Source organism: Pleuronectes platessa, chromosome 22 (genome assembly GCF_947347685.1).
Source record: "Pleuronectes platessa chromosome 22, fPlePla1.1, whole genome shotgun sequence".
NCBI classification, from domain to species: domain Eukaryota; kingdom Metazoa; phylum Chordata; class Actinopteri; order Pleuronectiformes; family Pleuronectidae; genus Pleuronectes; species Pleuronectes platessa.
This window is the reverse complement of record NC_070647.1, coordinates 8,153,955-8,174,718: the sequence shown is the minus strand read 5'-3', so window position 1 is coordinate 8,174,718 and position 20,764 is coordinate 8,153,955. Positions and strand designations below refer to the sequence as shown.

Sequence of the window (20,764 nt, the reverse complement as noted above, 5' to 3'; positions counted from 1 at the left end):
AAAAAAATCTCTGCAGATAATATTTTGCATTTAAGTTTCCTTCTTCAAATCTGCATAGCTCTTTTTACAGTGTTTCTTCAAACTATTTTCAGGATTTCAAACTTGCGATGTTCTCCCAGTGCATCCATTTGTATACTGGGTTTGAAACCCTGTAATTGGAGATCTGAAAAGACTTGCCGGTATTCTGGAAAAGCTCTGAGCTGTTGAATCACATGATTTTTGGCAGCGTCGATCCACAGCTCTGAAACTCTGAACAAATGGTCTTAAGAAAGTTGGGGATCCTAGAAGCATGGTATTTTCAGACATGTAGGAGCCTTATCCAGGTTTTCTCCTCTTCAGCACCTGAGGAAACCTATATATCTGTACTCCGAATCTCAATAGCAGCCTTTATTATCCACAACTGAACTCAAAGTACAGGTATGTCGAAAGGGAGAAGTGGAAAATCAAATCTGCTAAAGAAGAGGCTGTCAGATACGTGTAAGAGGCAATTTGTGTGTCAATAAGTCCCCTATAGAGTTGACATACTGTATGTGCTTTTGGTCAAGTGCTGTCTGTTGTTCAGATATTGCTATGAAGAATCTACAAGTGAGCATGAATCTTGATCAGTTCTTTCCTGGATATCTAAGGATGCAGCTTCACATAGAAACAGCAATATAAGTGGAACTGATCAGATCTTGCCCATATAAACGACCCCTGTCTGCAGGTACAGCGCCGCAGCTGTGTCCATCTGAGGGCACTGAGGGGCCAGTGGTTGCCAGGAGACGAGCATCAGACAGACACATGGATGGATGGAGTCAAAACATACAACATATAGGGTGGTTGGACCTGATACTTATACAGGATCATTTTGTCAGCTTGAGAGTAATATAATAGTAGATTTACTTAGATAAAAGCAAATATACGGATTGACAACCTGACAGCTCCCAAAAGTGAAGTCAAAGATATGGACCAAGCGAAAAAGTCAAAATACACATTAAATAAAAGTCCCCCACCTCTCATTTGCTTTGTTTTACTACAGTGAGTATATCTGACTAAATGAGCAATAGTTAACACATTTCAAAAACAAAGAAAACGTCAACAATCTTCCTTGGATGATGTAATCAATCAAACTGTTATGCCTGGTGACTTTCTAGCTAAAATTTAGCATGTTCCATGACTCCAAAACATGACTGTACTTCTTAACGCTGAAAGAATACCACGTGTGATACGTTCATGTGAAAACACAAGCAGCTACAGTAAATTTTGCAACCCCTTGTATGCAGTGGAGCTGCTGTCACAACTGAAGTTAGAGCAACAGTGGTTCTGAAAGCTCCGGAGTCCAAGTGTTGATGACAACTAAACCACCATGGCTCCTGTTTGAAACAATTCCCATTAAAGTATTCAATGAATAGAGGGAAGGAGGTTTTCCCATCAGTCTCAAACTTGCACCAAGGCAGATACAGAAAAAGTCAGGGATAGAAATTGGAAACAACCTGAGCCAGGCAGTGTATCTTTCTCCATTTTGGATTTGAGACATGTTGGAAAGGTGTCTGGCTGATTATGAATTAAAATCATACCTGCAGAGGCACCTGCAGCTGAGCAGAGGAAGCGACACAACGGTGCATACATTTTTAAACTCCATTTGATTTTCCAGCTGAGATTTATATTATTCAGCGGTAAGGCAGTTCTACCTGCAGACACGCTGTCCATCATCACATTGAAGGTGACACGGCTAAAAGTTCAAGGATGTGACTGTTTTCACTTTCTGTACAGACTCAGTGGGTGAACTCCAACCTTGCTAGCAAATTTTACTCAACAATCAGCCGCTGCCATTGCCAGTTTGACCCATACTCGTGGGTGCTCATAGCCTGGCATCTTCAGAATGATTCCCATTTAGATTTTCAAAGATGCATTTTCAGCAGTCATAGAATAGACCTACAACCAAGTGGAAACTCATCCATTGGCTTGTGAACTGCCATTTTGGAGAGTTGAGTTTGGCATTTTGAAATGAAGCTGCCCCCTCCTGGTCTATGACAGGATTAATGTCTCAGGCCCTTCCACTTTGGGTTCGCTTTCCAGACTTGGAGACTACATCCATTTTTCTATACTACAGTCTATGCAGAAGACTAATCACAGCCATCCACAGCTTGTAATCACAAGTCCCATATAAAATGTTTACATGTAATGATGTTGCATGTCATGTACACTTAACCTTAACACGTGTGAAACTACATTTGAACAACATATTGCACATTGAGGTCCTGTATTTCTTTGTTCCACACCCTGTCTTTATCTGCCATGTGGGGATGTGAGAGAGGCTGGTCCAGTATCCATCGACTATCCTTGCAGTGACAGGCGCAGAGGAGGATTCATGATAGATCTGCCACCGCAAAACTATCCCTCGCTCAATTATTAATAACCTGCTTTAAACCTAGGGGGGGACAGAGGAGTGAAGGGCTCGAAGAAAGAAGCTCTTTTGTTCTCTGTTTGTCACTTTTGCTTTTCCTCGCTGCTTTTTCAGCAACACGATGACCCGCACAAACTATTCACTGTTAGTGGTTGACACACAGTTCACAGGAGCGGCAACAACTCTAAGGCTTAACACTATCATTCTATTCCTGTCTCTATGACATCAGTATTTTATCTTATGATCCTATGGTTTCTTAACAAGGCACAACTGAGTGTGGGTTAGAGGACAGTTTGTTTTCAGATTGTATTTAGAGGAAAAATATGTTAAGGGGGGAACCTGTGCTCATTTTCAATTGGGCTGTCACTATTTATTCAAAGAATTAGAATTTGGTTCATTTCAGACAACTATAAATAAAATAGTCAGTGTAGAAGTGCATCATACCATCTAAGGTTTAACCCGGGATCCAGAAGAGGGCGCCCACTATCAGCTTGACCTACTGCATGTCCTCTCGACCTATCAGCAGAATAAGTCAGTAATGTTTCTTTGCTATTGTTGTATGTTCTACACTCTAATGTTCCCTCTCCCTCTGTCATTTATTGTCATTTCAATACCACTATCACTGAGGGATCCACCTCCACCCCTGCACCACCTCAAACACCCAGAAGCCATTCATCAAACGTCCCAACTTCGTGCTCCATTCCTCATCACCACCACAAGTGTCTTCTCTCTGGGGGGGAAGTCGCCCTCATATCCGAAGCACCTAATTCATAGAAGTTGCTGCCATGGTCATCTACTTCCTACTGGAGTCTCAGTGCCAAAGTCTATTCCTCTTGTTCACAATAAATTACATTTTGTTCTACTCTTTCTCCCCTTGTTTCTCCAGAAGTCTACTCTGATTGAGGCACTTTTTTTTAAACTTGGGTTGACAACATGTCTTGTGAAAAAAGAGAATTACTGCTGATTAGACTAATTTTAACCTTGTATAACTGACATGTGGATTTCAGAATTTTACAACTGTTTCCTATACTGCAGAGCATGGCCTAAACACTAATGCTGGAAAAGCAAGTCTGAATACAAAATGGAATACAATAGAATTTAAATCAAGCTAATACTGACAGGACGATATGAATGCTCAGTCACATTCCACTCAAGTCAAGAGTCAATCACTAAACAGATGGAAACACACTCTGAATGCAGACAGTGGGTTCAATCTGCACCCCAATCTGTGTAAAGGATGAATAACAGCAAACATGACTCACAAACGCAGAGTGATTGGCGACATCAGCATTTCTAAGACACTCATTGGTAAAAGAGTCTGTTCAGGCGCAGGGGAGAGGAATGCGATCTGCATTTCAAAAGGTACAGAGATGACCTTCATCCCTGCAGGGTAATGTGATTTCTGATATAAAGGCTACATCCACGCAATCACATTTCACTTTTAAAAAGCCTTTGGAGTTTTCAAATCCCTGAAATTGAGATATTTGGAAACTCTGCTGTCCCTGTTTTAGTTTGAATACTGTGTGGTTGTGTTTTATGGCCACAACCTGAATTTGATCGAACAATCAGCAAAAATGGAAACATGACAATCGGGTGAATGTGCTATTTTCTTCTCTTCTTTATTTTGCCAGTCTAGATGCTGACAGTAAACATTTCCTGGCATAACGTCATGATGTGTATTTGACTTCAGCATTAATAGCTATGTAAATCGGTGTACTTATTGCTTTTTACATCTTATGTGCAAAAGCGCTTTTTTTCTTTGCATCCTGCAATATGCTACACTGGCAAGACATCCAGTCAATGTTGAGTTTAATAGAGGGACTTAAGTTAAATATATAAAAGTGTAACGTCTGTAACATTGTCCCTGCTTTCTCCTTTTGTGTGCTGTTTCCTTGCGGGTTTTTCCACATTTGAAAAACCTGTGTATACCATATATAGACAGCAACGGTCACTTCCTGAGTCTTGTGATCTTTTTCTGGAAGAAATAAATGGCAAGTACTCGACTAATAGTACTGTAGTATTAAGTGTTGCTGACCTTATAAATCTGCACGTTATAAAGGTGCAACTTCCTACAATCACAAGAAGATTGCTGATATGCAAACAATCTGTGAGTCCATTGGCTAAATGCATGGCCCAGTGTACATGAATACAGAGAAGCAAATTATAAAAGAAAGGAAGTGAATGAAAAAGAAAAATTAATTAAATAAACTAAAAAAAAAAAAAAATGGGAAAAATGAAAGTAGAGGAAATGAGAAGAAAGGGAAATAAAAAGCTGCTGTCACACAAGTTAAGAGGAGGTGAGAGGAGAACCACAGGGGAGAAAGGGTCTGTTGTCAGTGGAAACAGCAGTCAACTGGGAGCCATCCATATTTAACCCACTGGTGTTTTAACTGTCGCGGCACACTGATGCACTGTTAAGTTTAAATAACTCCGACAGCTTTAACAGATGTTATTTTAATTAATGTAGACATATAGCCAAACACCATTTGAGAATATCTATATTGGCACACAGTAAATTCAAGTAAAAAGTTGATCCGTCTCTTTGAAAACAGAGAAGAGTTTAGTGGCAAAGAGCTTCATACCTTCGAGCTTGTCAAAATCTTTTTAAATGTTGTCTCCTCTCTGCATGAGTCACTTCACACTTCTTGTCTGAGCAGCCTCGAGGCAGAAGGAGTGGGTTTACACCAGTTTACATTTATAACAATTGTAACACACAGCAGAGAGGCAGCGGTTCATGATGTGCCGAGACAGCTTTGCTCAAAACAAAGCACAGAAAAAAAGATTAGGTAAACAAATCGATGTCTGATACATTCAAGCAAACTAAATACTCTGAACATTCTGCGATTCAGACAAATTGACAAATAAATAGGAGGAAAAAGGAGGCGTTTAAAGACCCAAGACGAACCACCAGAAAGGTTCATTTCAGGGGAAAGATACATGCTGTAACAGCCAAATAGGAGGTCAATGAAATTCTCCTTTGAAACTTCTTATCATACCTCCAAAATGCTGGCGCAGTTTTTTGAGACGGCCAGAGGCACATTTCACTGTGAAGCAAGGAAACAAATGTGTGTTGAAGAGACAGATGTTACAGAGATTTGTCTCCTGAAGGCGATCAGAGAAGGGTGCTGCCGTAATGTGAATATTGCTCAATCAAAATCAGAGTGCACAGCAGAGTTGGACTGGAATTTTCAATTATTACACTTGGCAGCATTTTCAGGACATTTCTTAGGTTAAGCTAACCTTCTGCATTCGTTCCGCCAAATTCAAGGCTCTTTTACCATCCGCTGTCTGTATGAGATGTAGTTAATGAGACTTACAGAAGTTCCGAGCAGTTTTTTTTTCATGACATGGGCTTATTATTGTGCAACAAGCAGATTATTCCAGATCATATAGTTGTAAATAAATCACCTAATACCTAATGACTTTATATAAAGATGGATCACGTGGCACCTCCAAAAGGGAAGCCAAAATATCTTGATTGACCCCTGGTGGCTTACTGCAGTATAGGTCATAACCCCCCCCCCCCCCCCCCCCCCCCCCCGCAACTAGCAGTATATTGTAGTGTCTACGCTCATGGACTTTCATATCTAACAAAGATCCCAAAGACAAAGAGGCACAAGTCCGTCTCTTTTGCATATTAGACCAGTGGCAAGACATAATGACAGAAAATGCAACAGTTATTTTATTTCAGGTGTTTCTTATAACACTGATGTATGTTTAAGTGTCCATTCATCTGGTAATTTGTTATTAAAAAGAGTTTCTTGTTATTTGATGCTATTAAAATGGGGTCTTATGTCATGATTGACAGCTGAGATTGTCTGAGATTATTGTCCCTGATCAATACGGAGCAGCCTGGCTCCAAATGACTTCACCAGCACAACATATAGTTCATATATATATATGTGGTGTATTTTGTAGAGTTTACAGTGGAAGGGCTCAGTTACGAATAATGCTCTTAAAATTCAGGCAATTATATTGGTAATAACGGTTCTTAATAGAAGCATTTACTGCGACAACACAAAGTTAATTAGCTGAGGGAGACTCTGCAGCTAACACTGCGCCAAAGATCATGATTCCAAAATGAAACCTGCAGTGGAGAAGGTTTAGGTTTAGGCTACAACTTACAGCTTACCTGAAACATTAAGGACATTTTCTCTGATACACTTGTTTGACTATTGATGCCTAAAGTATTGAACTACAGGTAAAATAAACAGGTAACAGGAAACTCTCCATGGTTTGAAGAAAACTTCTCCAAATGTGTTTACTCTAAATCCATCATCATCGGCATTGTGCAAAAGCTGCAACCAAACCGAGACATAAATACACAAAAACACACACAGACACATATCCTCATCTATCTACCCCTTCCCATGTATGAGTTTTAGCCTGTAATGAAATCTCTGGGGTCATTCAGTCGGTCTGCTGGTAATTAATCTAAATGAGTTATTGAGATTCATGACATCCCAGCTGCACACCTGCCCTATATATATGACAGGAATCTTCCTTAGGGGAACACACACACGAACACACACACACACACACACACACACACACACACACACACACACACACACACACACACACACACACACACACACACACACACACAAATGCATACACACACAACCACAACCACACACACACACACACACAATAATGCGAGAGCTGGATAGGCTTGGGGGAGGGAGAAAGGAAACATAGGTGCCTTTACCTATGTCATCTGAAATTCTCATTTCCCTGTTTCCCAATAAAAGCCTATTAGTATAATCATTTTGCTAAAATAATTTACTGCCTAATAAACCCACATCTACCGAAGGACAATTTGAGTCATAACCATTATTGTGCTTGTTAATTTCAGTCAGGGCTCATTGGAGTTTCTGTACCGAATACATACCCATTCAACAAGCGGTATTTAATTGAACACAGCATTTCCGGGATGAGTCACTGCTTCTCTGCCGTCGCTGCATGAGAATACTGAGACCATGGAAAAGCATCTTTAGAAGAATATGGCTGCACATTAGAGTGGCCTTTATTTTAATCACATAGTGCTCTGCAATTCAAACAAGTGAAAACCCCTGGAGGTGCGATTAATAATCTTTAGTTTTTCCTCCTCCATTGTGACTGATGGTTAGTCTAGGGCGGAAAAACTGCAATACACTGAAAATCACCTCAAACTTTCAGACCCATTGACTTATTTCTCTAATTGAACAGTGACAACGTATTTAAATCCAACTCCATCGAGGCCCCCTCTCTTCTGCACAGTATTGCTCCAAATGATGTAATCGGAGCAAGATGGCACCTCCGAAACTCCCTTATTCAAAGATTGTTTAATCTTATATAATACATACAAGAACCAGAGAGAAAAGAGTTGGCTGTGGATTTAAGTATTTCTGGTTCTTTTGCTACGATAATTACAAAAGTGTGAAGTACAAAAGTGAAAACTACAAAAAAAGCTCCTATTCCCTGTATCCTCAGCAACCTCTCTCATGCCGGTAACTATCTAATCTGTAAGATGCTTAACATTTATCCAACTCTGCTCTTAACTTTCAGTAAAAAATAAAAACAATCTCCATGCTCCTCATTGATTTTTCAACAAAACGCAATGAATACTGTGAACAACTACAAACGCCTGCTAGTTATTCAAAGATCAATAAAATCCTCCAGCTGATGGATGGTGAATTAATAATTTGCAAGAGGAATATAATAATGGATAAATTGAATCTGGAGTTTAATGCATTCATGGGTTACATTTGTTTTTAGTCTATGTAGGCCTGGATAGAAACCAATTACTGCAGTAAAGATAAAGATAATTCCCTAATCTCCCTCTCTTCGCTTTCATCAGAAGCCGCTTGCCTTGCTTTGCATCTTCTGCTAATGCATTCTCCGCAATAATATCCCATATGGGATGCTGGTTTCATTTCCCTGCACTACACCCTGCTGCCCATGTTGCCATCAGCTCATTGTTCATCAAACTGACGGCAACACGGGCAGAAATGTCTCTTTTCTACTCTTGTAACATATCTAAATATTTGCTCATATTTCCCTCGTGACCATAGTTGTCAGGCGTGCGGTCCATTTGGGTTATTCAACACAAGAACAAAGGAGCAGAAAGCATATACATTGAAAAGTATATTAGCAGAGGACGCAGTGCCTTTTAGGATGATAAGATTCAATTAAATATTGATTGAAGAGAATGGCCGTCAACCCAGATCATGTCAGGAAATAGCGATGCATGGATGTGAGCCGACTGCTACAAACTTTGAAGCCTGTTGAACTTATCTAATAGGGACCCTCGAGCCTTTTATCTGTAGAGCTGTGTTAAGATTATTTTGACCAAAGGAGAAATGTATTAACTTAATTTTAAATTCGTAAATTTGTTGTCCCCTGACTACAAATACTTTTTTTCCTGCCCGAAAAGAAAGGCCCCGGTCTCATTATGATTTCCTCGTGGGTTTAAACAGACTCAGAGCAGCAGTGGAGTTTCATAAAATGTTCAAATATGATATATTGTTTAAGATCAGAGGGAGAATTAGGACTGTGATGGACTTAGAACCTAAAACTCCCTCAGATATATATCAAGCAGTATGTGTGCAGAGGTAATAAAAGCGCAGAAACATAAATGCGGACCACTAACACAGTGTACTGTTTAATAACCTGGAAACAGATCGTCAAAACAATCATAAGTCAAACAGAGAGGCAGGTGTAAGAGTTGACTTCGGACCACAAATATATAAGAGAGAAAAGAAAATAATGAAAAGTAATGAAAATATTTGAGCTACAATGAGGAAAATACATAAAACAGGCTCGTTATAACACTAATTTGAATCCCTACACTTCAGCTGATATTGTGGTTATGCATGTAATGGTACTGTCTCTACTTTGAATCAAACTCTCTGCTTATATAACCTTCAAATGGAGCTTTATTTGTTTTAAACAATATTTCCATTCATCCTGATTACTGGCTGTGTCTGTTTGCCTACCAACCTGTCTACAAAGCGGTGTCTGTACTCTGCTAAATTGAGTTCAATGGACTTGACATTGAGCGATTTCTTTCATCTCTCCTTTTCAAACCAAAGCTGATTTATGGAGACTGAGTAAGGAGACTGAAAGTCATGCTGCTGCAAAGGAATACTCCACCCAACACTTGTGCATGCTCTTCAAAACAGAACAAATCGATGTAGATGTTTTCATTAAGATCCAGTAAGTATCTTTTGGCTTTCCCTCAGTTCTATGGTTTCTGCATCCATGTGGTTATACATTTTATCATCTGCTAAAGCTCACAAGTCAATTGAAAGCCCATGTTAATACCAGGTGTGTAAAAAGCCCTTAATAATACATAGAAAAAAAGCTCAATAGGTAGCTGGTTCCAGTCTGCTGCGTATTCAAATGGATTCGGCAATAATAATCTCCCAGAGATAAAACAAAATGTATTCAGACTTACATTCACTAAATATTTACTGCTTTCCTCTTTTAAAAAAATGGACTCCATATGATTTTGTTACAGAAATGAAAATGGACCTTCACATAGTTCTATTAAGAATGATCTACTGCTTGAAGCTGCCCCATCAGTCAGCGACCATCCACGCCCTTTGTTTTTGTGAGGTTACATCTGTCGGCTCAGTGTTGCTTGAAACAAGGATTGTTATGAACAAAAAATCAATGTGCCCAATAGGGTGCACTGTGAAGTTTCTCATGAAGAATGGCAATATAATGGCTGACAGAACTGGCCGGCGATATTGCCACAATATTGCTTTTCCGTCATAATTGCTGCCTCATCACTTCAATTTTCCACTTCACTCTCTCTTTGTCTTCGACCTCTCCTCCCACCAAACTCCCCCCCCTTGCTCCTCCTCCTCGCCCATGCACCTCTCAGGCTGAAAGGACAGTAATCGCAGCTCATTGACTCGAAGGTGACACCGCATCATCATCACATCTTTGAGTTTGTTTCAAAGGACGAAGTAGGAACTCACAGCTCTTTTCATTATGCTTCCAGCTAACCCTGACATTTAAGTGCCCAAAATACAACAAATCAATCATAGAAACAAAGAAATATCAGCTGAAATATCACACTGTGTGAGTGCGACAGGGAAGATGGGAGGTATACACACACCATAATCAGTGTTACGTCGGAGGTGAGAGGGAAAAGGGAAGTGAGTGTTGTTTCCATGGTAACTGACATGTCAGCGAAGGAGCATGGTACGCCTTTGTTTTTCTAGGTGAGAATACACACACACTCACACACACACACACACACACACACACATTTCAATGCTGGAGGCCACAGACGACATGTTAGAAAGACCAAGGGCCAATCACAAAGGAGTATTTTCTCTCAGGGGAAAGAATAATCATGGGGCGTGAGGTTTGATCCAGGTTTCAGCGAGAGTCCTCAGACTTAACTGTAACAGCAGACTTAACAAGTATTCTAAAGGGCAGCAGAGACAAGATGATGGACGGCCTGCTTTTCTTTTCACTTGTTTATCTATGCTGTTCTGGCCTTCACATTACCTTCCAACCCTTAATACTTAGCTTGACAGATTTTCTTTCACTGCATGTAAAAAGTATTAAGTTTCTCTCTGTCAAAAGCAGAAGATGGCAGCGTTCATATATAGTATATAAGATAATTTAGCTTCATTTTTGAAGAAGAGAAGAAAGTGGGGACACAACGTAGATTTTTGTATATCTGGGGGGGAAATCAATGTAAAATGGACAAGACAGCTCTCTTCATTCTCATTTAAATTCAAAAAATGTCTCTCTCCTGGGCCCTTCAAAGTGCTTCGTTGTTTGTTTGTCGACGTTCACAGTCAAAGTTCCGCATCGTTTACATCCTCATCAAATATGTGCAGACAGACTTTGGTTCAATTGGAATGAACTGATTGTGTGACAGAAATCTTCAGTTTTAAATGTTGTTGTTCACACCTACTTAGAGAGGCATGCTCGTGATCAGATCAGCCAAGACATACGCTAAAGCCAGATATGAACAGAAGATTAGAATGCTGACATTAGGAATCCCTTACTGACATAAACAAGCACTCCCTCTTTTTAATTGATCCATGTTATTATATGCATGACACGATATGAAATATGAGGAAATGCATGTGGGAATAAAAGGGCTTCGCAGAAACATTCAAACTCCAGAGATTATTATCTGGAAATGGGGGCAGAGGACCTTCTTTAATAAAAAATACAAATATGAGAAATCAGTTTTTTTTCTTTACTTCATCCGTCTGTCTACCAATCTCTGTCCTCTCCATCTGCATGGCTGTCTGGTTGCTAGGCGACAGCTGGTCTCCAGGTCATATGTCGGCCCTAAAAAAGAGCATGTAAATTGCTAAACGTACTGGTGGCAGAGCCATGAAATGATGCGGCGCAGATGGTGGTCACACATTAGAAGAATCTTCACTTGGGATTTAGTCGTGAGAGATCTTGAGACCTCACAAAAGCAAACACCAAACAAAAGCTGTTTTGTTACCAAGTAGTGCTGCAATGGATCTGCACATATGTGCACAACAAATACAAAAGGTTAGAACCACAGTGATTTTAGAAGAAAGGACGTGAGCAAACTTTTAGTTCTGCAGAGAGTGGGGGAATCTACAATAAATTGAAAAGGTCAAGTAACGTGTCATGTACTCTCTGACCTTTCTGGCTGGTTCCTCACAAAGTTAGATCTGTCAAATGATTAAAAATGTTCCCGATTTTATTTTCATATTACAAACCGCCTCAGACTTTATATATTGGTCATGCGGTAAGTTGCACATACAGCACGGTTCTAGAAACAGCTGATTCATCATGTAATATACTGTATGGAGGACCGAAATGGCCAAAAGTATATAAATGAATGGATAATATACATATATAACCTTCTTCCAAACCAAACTGTGTATTTAATTCTGTGAATAACTCTTAATTCAATTATATATTCTTATATCTATATCTATACTCATATATAATGAGCCATTTATTTATCTTTTAGTACTTAAGTTTTTGGCAGTTTCAGTTCTCAAAAGTAATGCTTATTCAATTTGAATCAGCTGGCTGGAGGTCAAGTAATGTTTTATCATTTAGCATCTGCAGCTTAATTGACACAGTTGGACCACTTTGCTGAAACTCCTTTTAAAAATGTATTCTTTTAGCGAAGTGCTTGCCAAACATTATTTGTTACATGATGCAGCTTAAAAGAGGGTCTAATTGCATTTATACCTTCATAGTAAAATTGAATAGCGATGAAAGGTTCAGATTTTCTGTATTCAACTCTCACATGAATGAAATGATTCATAGCATTCATTCACTGGTTTGTTGTCAACAAGCTGTTTCTAAAACAAGGATAAATGTTTGTTCTCTGCCTCTTTACACCAACCAGCAGATCAAAAGATCTTCAAATACATTTTCACTTACATGGACTGAGGCGTCTTTAATATCACAAGGGGAAGAAAACCCATAGAAAAGAGTGCAGCACATTGATGCAATGTGCATGTGAAGGGGCAAAAGCTGTAGTGTGAAGCGCTTTGAGTGGTCATCAAGACTAGAAAAGCGCCAATGGGTTACAGGGAGTGACTGTAACACAAGATTTTTATAAATTGTGTAGGTAGGTAAGACTGGTTTGAACAAGGATTGAAAAGAGCTTAGAGGTAGAGAAGATTGTACTATACACACATAAACACACACACACACATCGTCTCTCAGGAATTTGCTGGAAATGAACCAGCAAAATTTGATAATAAAGCTCATAGGCCAATTCACCTATGGTGTAGCACTATAAAAGCAATAACTGAAAATATAATTAAACTCAAAGTATTAATCTCTGATATTTTTGAATGGTAGAAGACTCAACAATATGCTGCTGAAACATTCACTGTTGTACAGAAATCATTATAATTTCTGGCAGTGGCAGTTGTTTATGAATAACTACTACAAAGTTATCTTGACTACCACAGGAAACTGTGAATAGAACATCTTTAACCACAGAAACTCAAACTAAAGCAGCCGCCGTGCTCACACTGCATGATTGACAGGTCACCCTAGGAATCAAGGAAATGTTAGAGAGCAAGTGAAAGACTTTATGTTGCTTCAATCTGGGAAGACTTTGTCACACTGCAGGAGGGAAATATGAACCTACTAATCAGCCTCACTGAAGATATACAAGTTACTGAAAGGGAGGCTGCTGAATTCGAGGCCCCGGGTTGGGACTCTGTCAGGTGTTAAGTATAGGAGATCATGAAAAAGCCAGTTCCTTTCAAACATACTTCAAACTCTCACTCAATGCTCAAGTCACTGTTCTCAGTGGAGGAGGTCTTAAGTTGGTTGAAAAATGATCAATGACCTCCAAACTGTAACACTTACCTAATCAATAGAAATCTGCAGATAGGATGGTTTCACTTTGTTGTGTTTTGCATGATGCATGACCTGATAAGGAAATAGTCTAAAGCTGTTCATTATTTTCATGAATTCAAATACCAGTTTTGAAGCAGGAAAAGGTATTTAAGATGGAAGACGTCTCACACAAGCCCTTTTGGAAATTTTGGGACAAAAGAATCAAATCAGTAGGATTTGAGTCAGAAAAGCTGCTCAATGATTGTTTGATGAATGATCAAACCCTTTGAATAGGCTCACAGACAGCTGTTTCAATGGTTATAAATAAATTAATAAAAGACATATTAATAATTACTGCCAAACCCCTGAACCAATCCTCCTTCGCCCCTTCCGTCCACTCACTTCCTCCGCTGTCCTTCTCCTCCTCTTCGATGCTGTTCTTGATGCTGTCGTACTCCTCGTCGATGTTCTGGTTGCCTCGGATCTGACTGAGCACGCGGCGGGCCTTCTGGGTCAGCCCACGCTGGATTAGCCAGCGAGGGCTCTCCGGCAGGAACAGGAATCCAATGAACTGGAGCACAGCGGGAACCACTGACAGACCCAACATGTACCTGAGGAGGTCGAGAGGGAAGGAGAGAACCTACGTTATCACATTTTCTGATTTTTCTTTTCCTTTGGCTAACTACAAATTGTGTAAATTGGGGTAGGAGTGAATTATTTGTGTGTGTATATATATCTGTATTGCTTTAATGTTGCGCTTCTAGCCAGCCATCATCAGGTGGTATAATTCATTTAAAGTAAAAACTGGGAAAAATATCAAGGCTTTATTCATCTTTTTCTGCTTGAAATAATTGTAATACTGTATTTACATCTAGTTAGTATTTAATTTGAACCCTGAACATATATGAAGTATTGTAATAAGTGGATTGAACTTTTGCATTTCTGACAACAAACCAAAACTATTAAGCCACGATTTCTGATCTCATGACAGAATAACTTTGCCCAAATAGAACCTCTGATACACTGAACTCTTTTGCTTCTCTAGATCCACTCATGCACAGTAAAAGACAGGGTTCAAATCATTCTGTAAAAAGGGTCACTCTATAAATCCCCCAAATTATGTTTAAGGACAGTGAAGCACAAAAGGGTATAAGAGAGGTGAACAAGGCAGGAGAGGACCATAATGAAAGCTTAATCTGTAGAAGTAGAAGAAGTGGAGACGCAGCAGGCAGTCATTTAATACAACTCCAAGGAGTGGAAGATATATATATATTTATACTGTGTGAACTACCCGTCACACAAGGCCATTCTTCTGTTGCGCCCTCAAAGACGTTAATAAATAAAAATCTTCATCCCCTTTACTCAAAAATTGCTTGAGAAAAGCTGGTCTGAATCACACAAATCTCCGGTCTCTTGATCGACACAATCTCCATCAGAACTGCAGCTGAAGAAAATCCTCGTGAAAAAGGACGATTCGTATCTGCAGCCTCTCAAAGCTCAATATTCAACCACCCTGGATGCTGTGAACCAGCATTCAGTCTGAAGGCTAAAAAGGACGCAAACAGTGCAGATAAAAGAGGACAGAGAGAGGGAAGCATACTTTATCTTTCTAACGTTAAGTTTGGCTGCTCTCAGCAAATGATAGTGGCTCACCCGTGCATGTGATGACATTTGAAATGAGGGTGTAAGCCAGGCTGACTTTTCCTGGCATTTGATATGATAATAACTTAAATAAAAGATATAATATCTCACCATATGACCATCATGTATGAAGATGAGTCTCCTTGCAGACTTATCTCGAGTGTGTGTATTTGCACAGACAAAATGCGGTGATTTGTTTAGTTTTTGTGGCCAAATTGTATCTTCAAAGTTTTTGCACAAGGTCTGTGTGTGTCTCACCTCCACCCATCGCGCTGCAGGTAACTGAAGGCGCCGTCAATGAGGCTGGCAGTGAACTGTCCCCCGGTGATGAAGAGGGTGTTGACGGTCACCAGCTGACCTCTGAGGTGGGGCGGAGAGGCCTCAGCGATGTACACAGGCACTGTCATCGAAGCAATGCCTGCGCAGCGGGGGAGAAGGATAGGGTAGGCTTAGCATGCGGCTCTCTTACACATTTTTGAAGTGTTTCTGAAGATTATCTTTAGTGGCGAATGCCTTGTTCAGTAACTGTTCTTGTTCTCAGTGGAAATATAGAGCTACATGTAAGAAGATTGCTTTATTTTCTTTTTTTTCTATGCGATCTAAAACTTATGAATCTACCACAGCAGATTTATAAGCTAAACCATCACTAAATCCTAATGTTAAACCCATAAACTGGCTTAATTCAAAGCTGTTAGAATCAATCGTTTTACATAAGAATGGATGAAATAACCATGTGTAATGTGAAAAAGATAATTTGAATTAGAGAAACCCACAGAGAATTCTTATAATCTTTGCTGTACTTGAATTCTTTTAGTATCTTTTAGCCTTTAGTTGTGGTTTTATGGCTGCAACTTAACCATTCATATTCAATCTAAACCAATGATTGCATTTATAGATGGACGACACGACTCATTTTCTCACATTGTACAAAACTGAAGACAAAATATTCTGGATACAGATGCTGTGTCGATCACCAAGTTTTTTAAGAATTGAAAACAACTAAAACCAATCAGAAACATGAACACTTAAAAAAACAGCACTGTGATAAGAACTACCTAAAAAACAGAAACCGTATTTATTTGAAGTGTAGTTTTGACTTTTTAGTTCCATCCATCCACTAACATGGAGTAGCCACCGTTTATGCCAGCCACCAAGATGCAAACAAGATGTGTCCGCCTCATATTTGAGAAGATGACATGTCATCCACCTTTATACACACACACGTTTATGGAGTGTGACGCTCACATCCCCATTGTTTTAGGCTGTTCACAGTTTTGATAGAAACATTCATGCTACATGTTCAGCACCAAGCAACAAAGGTGAAGTTAGCAACTAGCTGGTCATCACAGTGCTACATTGAACAACTACAAAGGCTGACTGTTTCCTTAGGAATCTGTTGATAGCGAAAAAAAGAGATAGAAGCAGAGAGAATATTGATATTTTATCCCACAATTGGTCTCAAATTTAACTAAGCTTGGATAATATGGTCATTTTATAGAGTTTGTAGACATAATACATGATACAAGTAGAGATAATACCATTATTATATCAGGATATAGGATTTGATGTCATATAAACCACAGCAAAAAAAAAACTATGAGTCATAATCAAATTCTTGTTATGTCTATCTCTTTTGTTATTACTTTAGCCAAAAGGTAAATTACTTTTACCTTTGACATGCACAGTAGCAACATTCACGTCATGTCGATGTAGAGTAAACACAACAGACACAGAGAATTACTATGGCCCATCTCAGTAATGGTTGGTGCACTACTCAGGCAACCATCCAGTCTCACACTCTCTCTCTGTCTCTCTCTTTTTTCTATCTCTCTCTCACACAAACACACACACACACACACACAAACATACACACACACACACACACACACACACACACACACACACACACACACACACATACAGTAGAAGCAATCACAACAGCACACACTAACAGTCACCTGCACACGTGTACTCAAATACACGCAGAACAAACTGTGTGTGTTTGCCCAGGATGAATCTGACGAGGTACCATGAGACCGCAGCGTTCTGCAGCTGGCTCCTGATAAGCTCTATTAATAGTCTGCCACTGCTTTCTACGCACACGCACACACACACACACACACAAACACACACACACACACACACACACACACACACACACACATACACCCAGACCCACACAAACACACACACCTGCCCTCCCCTCCACTCCGCTCCCTGCTGCCTCCCTGCCCTCAGCGGCCGCCATGACTACATGCTACCTGTTGCTATGGAAACCACTTGCTGGGAAACCGGCCGCGCTGTCACTGGGCGGGCACCACACTGTGGCAGCCCTCGGAAGACTGATCGATAACCGGGAGTGAAAAGGATTTTATTTTATTTTTTATTAAGGTTTGGGTTTGGTTAAAAATCATTGTGCTTCACGACATAAAAAAACATTATCTAAAAAAAGACACATTTTTCCAACGACACAATACCCTGAGAAAGTCATGGTTCAAACCCCTGTGGTCATGTCTCTGCATAGTCTAGCGTTCAGTGCTGAATGATCAGACAAGAGACACTCCCAGACCTAAACCAGTTTCCCTGTCTGCTGTTACACCCCGAGTTATCAATCAAGTCCCTTACATTTTTTTTTATTTGCCAATCGATTTATTGACCGTGTAAACTTACCCCGAAGGTTTAGAGTCAAGTCTTTATCTTAGTTATGGCTAAAAAAAGATTATCATCTGATGGCGGAAATCCAAGATCTAGATCATCGCCAGAATCAAATCAACTGCTATCTGGCATGAAGCCTGTCTGCTTAGGGCAATGTGAAGGAAATCCATTGATGTGCTTTTGAGACATGCTGCTGAAAGACACACAAGAAAACCATAACCTCTGTGACAGAAGTTTACAATTGAGCTAGGACTTTCAAAATAACAAATTTTCGTAATAAATGCAGAATATTTTCGTCATCGGTGACAGCATATATAATCTTAGACATTTTAGGAAACAACATTTATTGTTGGGTATTTAGAAGAACAGCTTCAACTAGAGCTGTGATAGTCCCAACCTCCTCTGTGCTTTCATTCAATTTCTGCATTGTAACTCTTTTTAATCTATTTTGAAATATGTATTTTTGTATTGTTTAATATTAAGCACATTGAATTGCTTTGTTGTTAAAATATGATATACAAATAAACTTGCTTTGCCTAATGCTAGGTTACAGGCAGTTGGAAACCTCCCAAGGCTAAAATAAACATGAAATGCATATGTTACAAATTGTTTATTATTTATAAAAAAGGAGGAAGCCAGTATGTGTAAAAACATAAAGAAAAAAGTCAACTACAACTCCCAAGGTGCAGTTTGGTTTAAACAACAACAACATCCAAACATAGACCTTAAAATTCAGTTCCATGTGCCGTGAACATGAGGAATATTTCCAACAAGTAAGGAGCATCTTCATGCATCTATGGATTTCTGAAGACCGCTGGATGTGGTGTCACCACTCAGCCTTGATGCCAGTTTGTCTTGTGGTGTCGCAACAAAAAAATATCCTGCGCCCCCCCCCCCCCCCCAAAAAAAACCATAGACCACCACTTTAAATGAGACATCTGTTTGACAGCTGTTGGAAAGATACCTCAGGGCCTGCAGGGACCAACAGGGGTCAACAGGGGATCACAGCGGGCTGCACAATACAGAAGCAAACCCAGAAGCTGGACAGCTTTTTTGGCATCATGCACCAGGTGCGCAAGTTTCATTCCGAAGTGAGCGCCATCTTTGAATACATACATGGTTATATCTGCCTCTTGTGTATTGTAGTACAAAGGAAAAACATGAAAGAAAAAGTATTGAAATAATCACAACTATAAAATGAACATATAGCATCAGAAGATTAAATAATGTGTGTATTTATATCCAGGGGAAATGACTAAATAATTGCTTGATTACTCTGACTGCTGTGAAGTATATCCTAAATTGCAGGTGATATTCTTGAATTACAGACTAATCCGCAGAGAATTTGGTTATCAACTGAAAAAGACAATAAAATGTCACAGAACTGTAAAAACTACCTGTTAAAACTTGCAATCACATTTTCTACCAACACCAATCGACAGTTAATGCAACATTGAGTTTGAGACACAAAAATATCAGATAAATATTTAAATTTTCACTCCTTTCTATCAGACTGACAAATTGTAATTGTGCTATGGCGCTCTATGTTCATCCACCTTGTGTCACATTAAGCAGATGCACACACACACAGACATATGCACAGATTTCAGTGTGCAATCACACAAACAAGTCCTCAAGATCTTCATCAGCTTCACTGTCTCTATCTTTAATCCCCTCTTCCTCCTCCACCTTTCCCTCCTCGTTACCTTTGTATTATCTACTTTAACAATATGCATCAGCAGCTTGTCTCCATGCAAGCCACGTCTGCTGCTACAGGCAGCCCATATGCCTGTTGGTGAGATACGACACTGGTGTTAATGCATCTACTGGGTAATGAATCATTTCCATTTCACATCTTGCTGCAGGTGGTGACAGAGAAAGTATGGCGCAGCCCATCAAAGCTAATACCATTACAGGCCAGTAAAAAAGTCAAATTCAATACTGTACAGTTGCCATCTAAAATGTAATATGTTTGGCTAGAGTCTCTAGAGTCCAACAAGATCATTTTATTTTCTATTGGATTTTTTAAGTAAGCATTTATTCTTTTTTAAGCTGCTAATGCAGGAGTGTCTTGTTTTGACATGTCTAGTACTTTTCATGTCTACTGAAATAGCGTCATTCTACAAATGAAATGAGTGATGATTGTTCTTAATCAGACAGAAAAATAGCTTATCCATGAGGCAATTTTGTGTTTACTGACCAACAAATGTTTAAATTGTTTAAGCTTATTGATCATCACTTGATGTAGATTCCATCTTTCTTTTCCAGAGCTGCAATTCTTTTCGACTATTATAATTAATTTGCTGAATCGCTTATTGTGTAGTGTAAATGGTGAATTACACAGAAATTTGCCACCGAATTCTTTGCTGGTTCGTGCTGTTTATTTCTGTGTTTCATTCTCTTCTGATCGTACATATTTCTAGTATTTTTACACGTCTACGAAGAAGCATTATGCTATACATTAAATGAGTTATAAATGTTTGTAATTACGTCAAATAGTAGTTAACTTACCAAGCAGCTAGCTGGAAACAAAAATAGCTAATTTAGGCAGCTATGTACTGCATTTATTTTTTGTGGAACTCAAAAGGAAAATAATTTATGTTTACATTTTTATTTCAGAGTTTATTTGGCAATCTTAAACTTGTCGTTTTTCTGGAGTAAAATATTGCCACATTTAGATTTGAGTGTATGAAAATGTATGTTTTATTAGTCATACAATAGCTGAACTTTGATTAGACAGACCCACGGGTAGTGGCAGCTAAAATAAGCAAA

General features: G+C 39.3%; 1 protein-coding gene across 1 annotated transcript in view; it reads right to left on the bottom strand.

The window, feature by feature from the left end:
- LOC128428908 (proton myo-inositol cotransporter-like) overlaps positions 1 to 20,764 on the bottom strand; it is a 55,156-nt gene that overhangs the window by 27,583 nt on the left and 6,809 nt on the right. Inside the window, exons 2-3 of the mRNA XM_053415183.1 lie at positions 15,596 to 15,755; positions 14,099 to 14,307 (exon numbers count right to left, since the gene is read on the bottom strand). Of these exons, the coding sequence (XP_053271158.1) occupies positions 14,099 to 14,307; positions 15,596 to 15,755 (369 nt within the window). The remainder of the gene's footprint in view (positions 1 to 14,098; positions 14,308 to 15,595; positions 15,756 to 20,764) is intronic.